Source organism: Meleagris gallopavo, chromosome 6 (genome assembly GCF_000146605.3).
Source record: "Meleagris gallopavo isolate NT-WF06-2002-E0010 breed Aviagen turkey brand Nicholas breeding stock chromosome 6, Turkey_5.1, whole genome shotgun sequence".
NCBI classification, from domain to species: domain Eukaryota; kingdom Metazoa; phylum Chordata; class Aves; order Galliformes; family Phasianidae; genus Meleagris; species Meleagris gallopavo.
Window position 1 is genome coordinate 47,433,467 of NC_015016.2, and position 6,989 is coordinate 47,440,455.

Consider the following 6,989-nt stretch of genomic DNA (forward strand, 5'->3'; position numbering starts at 1 on the left):
CAAAACTAATACACCAAATTTGCTGCTCCTGCCAAAATAAAACTTTGCCTCCTTATTTTGAGTAAAATGATGGTAACAACAAAGCAAGACAAAGGAAATGTACCAGATGAAAAGTAAATCAAATACATATTCCTCACACTAAGTCTCAGAAGCCCAACAGCGTATGCTCATGCTGACAAGCCATGCCAAACAAGAAGTTCAAATGTCCCACTCAAAAAACTTCATCCACTTGGTAGAAAAACTAAGTGTGTATAGAGCCACGCTGCGCCACTTTAATTGGCTATTTTGGAAAAAAAATAAAAATAAAAATATGAATAGGTGTAACTGCAGTTAGGCCAACGTAGATAAAGATAGGAATGAACTGACCTTGACATATGCTAGGAAATGCCTGCATTTTTCCTGCATGTATGACAGTTCTAACTTCTCTGTGATCTGTCCCACCGTCTCTCCAGAAGTCACAAAGTAAACTCTGGGTTGTTGGCTCTTTTCCTTCTTTGCTACGTCAGCAGTCAGGTTATAAAGCAAACCTGTTTCAAAAAAGAAAAAGAAGAAAACAAAGGATGTAAGTGAACAATAGCCATACTTCAGCCACCTATCAATGGATCCTGTTGCCCCTGAGGCACGCATACTTAAATAAAGGTCAGGTCTTGCAGGTCCTCAATCAATCACAAAGTTTCCTGTGGCTGTGCAAAACCAAATCTAATTACTGACATACTCCCAGGATTTGTGCCACTGGTTTCCCAGCCCTTCCTGAAGGATGCTGAGCAGAAGTAGGAAGTCATATAAAAACATACCTAGACATGCACACTTCAATTAAAAAAAAAAATCATTAATTATGCTGTTAACAGAAAAAGCAAAAACACAATACAAACAACAACAAAAACCTCAAGCTTTGCCTTCCTCATACAAAAGGACAAACTATATACAAGCCAGTCAGGATGCAGAATTTCCTAACAGTTACTTTTGTTCACTTACAGTCATCTTTGCATTTAGCCCTTAACTTGAGATTGCTGCCTTTCACTTGGTATCCAGTACAGATTCCTGGGAGCTTAGAAATCCTTAGAGACTAACCAGCTGTATCTCCCTAAATCCTGTTTCCTGCTGCTCTACAGCACAGGTAGCTTAACACAATGGATGGATTTGCAGCTGGATGTATCTGTGTCCAAAAGAAAACTTGCTACATCAAGGAGTAGTATAGCAATGAAATAATCAAACTGACTGTACCTTTTCTGTCAACAAGAGCAGGGAAACAACAACAGAAGCATGAAAGCTTGCTCTGCTGCTGGCTGCAGACAGAGGAAAGGCAGGCCATAATCCGTACCAATTTCAGCCACCATCAAGACAGTAAGGGCAGTACCATGAGATTGATCCACTATAAGCTTAGTTAGCTAATTATCTTTGTACACCACAGCCAGCAACACCTTTGGTGCTGATTAATTATATAAGTAGAGTGTTTGTGATATTATTACTTTTTTATTCATGTTTTAAATTCTTGGTAATTGATGCTAGATAAAGTGCTCCCTTTATATATAAATTTTTTTAATCTAGAATTCTATACAAAAACCAGCATGAAGGTAATATATGACTAGACTCAGTGAGGTCTTCTACCTAATTTCAGGAAAGGCTCTTTGTTGTTGTTTGCTGCTTGTTTTGTGTTATATTTCTTTAAAATCACTGAGAACTCGTTTCTCAAAATTAATGCTGCCGCCCATGCAATCACCACTAATCCCTTATTCACTAATTTCTCATTACTATGAAGAATTCATTTAACAATAGCACGAAACTTGGTGCAGAAGTCTGTGTGGGTCACACCCTCCCTGCCTGACTGTGCTGCTGTATGATGCTTTCTGATCAGAAGCTCAGGGTTTGGCCTGGTTGAAATCTCAGCAGTCTCCAATTTTTCCCTTTGAAGTGTTCACATCCCACACCCATCCCCGATTTTTCCCTTTTCTGCTTCCAAGACCCCACATTGAGGCGTGCAGGCTGAAAGCTGTGCCTCCATCCTCTTGGCGATACTGAGGAATTCTGCCAGCAGACCCAGACCAGCCTGCGCCTGCAAGGCCACACATCCCTCCAGAGAGGGACAGACTCTGAGGCCAGAGAGACAGACTGTGGCCAGAGGGGCTGCCTGGTGAGGCCCTGAGAAAGGCTGCATCCCGCCACCAGCCCCGTACCAGGCCTCAAGCAGAACGTTTCCAGCTACCACAGCAGCAGTGGATGTTTTCAATCAAACCGCGCCGTTCCCATCCCCCTCCTGCCCGGCCACCACCTCCCCTTTATTTTGACAACTTGTTTCTATGTTATATCCAATGATGACACATCAGTGGAAAAACTGAATTATCATGAGTAAGACTTTTTTCCCCTCACCCCCTTCTCCATCCTCATTGCTTCCAAAAAGCCACTGGGGAGGGGGAATAACTGGCAGACTCATCCCTCCTGGTGGTTTAAGTTCTTCTTTCTCACCCCAGCAGGAGATTTAACTCTTGCAGGTAATGCCCTCAAGTCCTCCTCTGGCAGCTTTAAGCATAGCTAGCAATGCTTCTGGGGATCTGCCTATTCACTTCAGGCAATTAAAGTAAAACTCTAACATGGGTTTGATGAGCTTAGATGAACAGATTCATTTTTCCAGTAACTATTCCTTTCCCACATGCCTAGGAGGTATCGATAACAGCTCCTCCTGGGAAACTGCGGGTCACATCCGCAAGACAAACACCAGCCAGCAGGGCAAGCGAGTTACTCCAACTGGTGCCTGGCCACCACTGCAACATACCTGCTGAGCAAATAGCATTTCTATAGTGGATTTCCATTCTTAAGTAGCAGATCATGCAAGCAGGCAGCCCTGAAGAAGACAGAAGTGAGCAGAGGAGGGGAAACAGAGCAGCAGCATCCTATGGTTTGAAGCAAGAATCGCTGCAGGCTGAGCAAATGGAGGGCCTGTAAATCCCCAGCCACTAGGCAAAAATCTTCACAGCCCACTCAGAGGATAACATGGTGCACAAAAAGCAGGGTTCAGCATGCTCTATGGAATAAGCACATCCATGTCCTGTCAGACTGGCACTGACCTGGGGTTGGAGAGCACATGGAGAAATTAAAGAACTTCTTAAATGATAATGAAAAGTCATTGTAAGAGGAATGTGTTTCTTCATCTTCCATACCAATAATTGTGAGAATAAAATTATTTATGAACTGTGCTCACAGAGAAAACTCTTAAATACAAAACAGCTATTTAAAAAGTTTGGCAAATGGCAACACACAGGACATTCCCTTCCATCCTTTCCCAGAAAGCCTTCTTTTCTTCTTTCAAATTTTCTCTGTGTCATTCCTAGCTTCTAAGAAGGGAGTTATCTAAGCTGCCCCAAGCACGCACTGAAAAACATATCCCTAAAGCAACAATGCTGCTGAGGTACTCAGAGGGTAGCAGTGATTCAGGCCTGCATCCAAGTGGATGGGAAAAATGAGACAGAAATAACACTGCTGCACCAAACTACAGCAGGATACAGATAAGAAGAAGAGTGCCTACTTTTGTCAGGTTTTGGATCAGGCATGCTTCTTCAATCCTAGAAACAGGCCAAAGCAGGGCAAAAATATGGAACAATCCATTATTCTGAACTAAATCTCAATCTAGACTCTCAGACAACAACATCTGGAGCATGAGGACTGCCCCAGAAATGTATCAACACACAAGCAATGCACATCTGAAGCAAAGAGTGAAGGAGAAAGTTTGAAGAATTACCTAAGGTATCTAACTGTAGCCAAATACCCAAAAACTTCTGTTTTTGCAGCAACTAAAATTCAACTAATCCATCTACTGGTACTGATTTTTTTAGATTTTAATTTTGTACAGGAAATTATCCAGATCACGGCCACAAGTTAAAATCCATTCTCTAGACAGACTGAATGCAATAAAAGGAACTGATGCATGGAGATACCAGCAGCTTCTGTTTCTTGTTCTTGTCACTCAGAAGTATGTCGTTTGAAGAGGCTGCTGAATCCTGCTCATCCAGGCTAGAAAAGGACTTCTCACCCTTGCCTTTTCTGAATTGCAGTTCAGCCTGATGCTCAGGTACATGAGATGTAGTTGCAGCCAGGCAAAGCATGAAACATTACTGAACAACACCATGGCCATTCTGAGCTTACAAACCCTCAGTATAGCCCATAAAAGATGACATGAATAACAGTGACTGTGCAGTGCAGTGCAGAACCCCCCCCAGGAGTCTTTGACCATTATTTCCAGGACATGCCAGAGTCCCTCTTGTCTTCATCAGTACTTCTCGTGCCTCCTGTAGCCCCACATCACCCTGCTATGCAGCCATGCTACATGCCAATAGCTGTATCAGAAATAAACTCAACCTACTTCCTAGTGTAGAAGCTAACAGAGGAGGACAGAATATTTTCTACCACTTTAAGATGCTATGGGTATTTTTTTTTCTTCCTTTTCTTTTATTAAACTGTGTGTAATACATATATCTACCTAATCCAGTAAAGCTATTTCCTTTCCTTCTCACCCTGTGAGAGCAGCTGACGCAGGAGGAGAGAATTATTCTACAAATACTTAAAGTCTGGGGGGGGCTGACAAATCACTCTATTTCTCACAAATCCAAGACATACCAGTGGCTGGCTGTGTTTGTTGGCGGATGCTCAGCCCTCCAGCTAGCACTGAGGGAGAGTGAGGGATGGACAATGCTTGGCATTTACAGCAGAGCACATGATTCAGTTGGGCATGGCTGTCTGTTCAGGCAAAATCATTTCTACTGTAAGTTCATACTTCTGAAGACCACAGTCTGCAAGCAGTATACACAAAAGGGATAGGAAATATACAGGCACTGGATTAGTAAACATTGACTCTCAGATAGCTATTACATGACCAGTAGTGCTTCAATTGCTGTTGGGGGAAAAAAAATAAGAGTGGAAATGGTTTACATGCAAGTGAGAGATACTGCTAGGAGAAGATAGCTTTTCTTCCCAAGACAGTTAATGACACAATCACAAATTCACATAAGCACTGCAGACAAAAGAATGCTGCCTGCATATACACCTTGACTTTCTAAACATTCTGTAGTAAGTAACCAACATTAGCTGCCCAAAAGTCAGAGAAAAGCCCAGACAGTAACCTGCAGTTTTGAGAGTCCACACTGACAAAGGGAGCTCCCTTAGCAGAGCAGCACTTTCAGTGAGCAGTGTACTCACACTGCCTGACTTATCAGACAGCTCCCAGACATCTGAAGCTGAGACAATCCCAAATGCCTCTCCCACAGAACTTAACCATAGCATTTCAACATGTCTGCATGCCTTTTAGAGTCCAAACTGGACAGTGATGTGCTTAGAGGAATATTTTTCCCCAACTTCAGCCACACAGATGAACAGTTGTAATAGTTCCATGAATTGTTCCACCCTTTGTTAGTTGATACACTTCAACTACAACATAATTAAAATGGCCTGTTAGATTACAAACTGAAAGCTTGTTTGAGATACTGTATCCAAATCATATCCCTGAGGGTTTTTATCCATTCAGATTGTTCTGCCTGCAATGTTTTCAAGACTATTCACTTTACAAGAAGCATTGTATAAAAAGACAATGGTTGGAAGTATTATAATCATCTACTTAATAGAATAAAAATTCCTTGCAATGAGACAGATGTTACCCACCAAAGAAGATGCACATGTACTTTCACCACAATAAAATCAAGAGTACAGTTTGTGTGACCATGCAGAGGAATTCAATTGGCTTTTACAAGACGCAGTGAAGCAGAAGATAGCCCTTTTGTGAAAAAGGGGAACATGTATTTAAAATGAGACAAAGGCAGACCATTTATTAGCCACAGGTGATACGACATTAAAGCAAAAGAAATCATTTTCAACAGTATCCCTAGAAATATTAAAAAAAAAAACACCAAAAAACTGAGATATTAAGTAGTTCTACTCATGAATTTAAAGACAGAAATAAATACCCCTGGAGCACTCACAGACAAGTTGTTTCTAACTGACAGAAGATAAGAATATCTAAAAAACAAGCAAACAAAAACATCACTACATCAAAGCAGGCATTTGTCTGCAAAGAGTCTGCCATCATTTATAGGGAAGGAAAAAGTGCAAAAATAAAAAATGATGTTTCAGTTGTATCTGTCTGTTAGAATCCAGAGGTATCTTCAATAACTGTTTTTTGAGCTTTCAGGTGATAGAGTGCTGAGCTGCAAAGAGCAACTCCAACAAGCTGCTTCTAGTTCTTACTCTATGTGAATGGTAGGAGAACAAGACCATTACCATTCCTAAAGCATGGCCAAGTTAAAACAGCGTGGCTAAGCTAAATAAATCCAGACTTTACGGTATTTAGAAACGCTGTATCTATTCCATAAAACTTAAGACAATACTTAAGACTTATAAACATTGCAATGTAAAAGACCTAAGCAATAATTTAATGCAGTCAAGATGTAATGGTTGGCACAATTACATACCTTATACAATTCCATTCACCCAAAAAACTCAGTGTGGTTTACAGTAACTAAGTAACCTGGAAGATATTCTTGCAATCAGTAGAATTCTGGGATATCTATAATCATTTTACAGATGGGTAAACTGATGCATTGAAAAGGATTTGTTCATGTCTGGCAGTAATAACACCCAGCAGTTCAGATTTATAGTGCTCCATTTCAAGAGCTCCTTGTAGATTTACAAAGACTATTCATCCAAAGCAAATCACAGTTGCTTTCTGATAACAATGATAGAGGATATGTACACAAAAATGCATTATCAACAGGCAGAGGGAACATAAACTTTCAAAGCATCAGTTGATTCTGTGGTCTCTGTCCTTGCAGTAAGCCTAAAGAAACCTTCCTCTTCTTTCAGTGAAAACTACCCCAATATTACCTCATCCTCATCACAAGGTAAATGAATGCTGTTAAACCTGTGGTTTAACCTGGCAAGTGGCTCAGCACCACACAGCATTCACTCACTCCCCCGCTTCCTGGTGAGATGGGGGAGAGAATTAAAAA

At 41.1% G+C, this 6,989-nt stretch overlaps 1 protein-coding gene across 1 annotated transcript in view; it reads right to left on the reverse strand.

Annotated features, from left to right (window-relative positions):
• ITGA9 (integrin subunit alpha 9) overlaps positions 1-6,989 on the reverse strand; it is a 207,864-nt gene that overhangs the window by 167,696 nt on the left and 33,179 nt on the right. Inside the window, exon 14 of the mRNA XM_019616789.2 lies at positions 367-527. Within this exon, the coding sequence (XP_019472334.2) occupies positions 367-527 (161 nt within the window). The remainder of the gene's footprint in view (positions 1-366; positions 528-6,989) is intronic.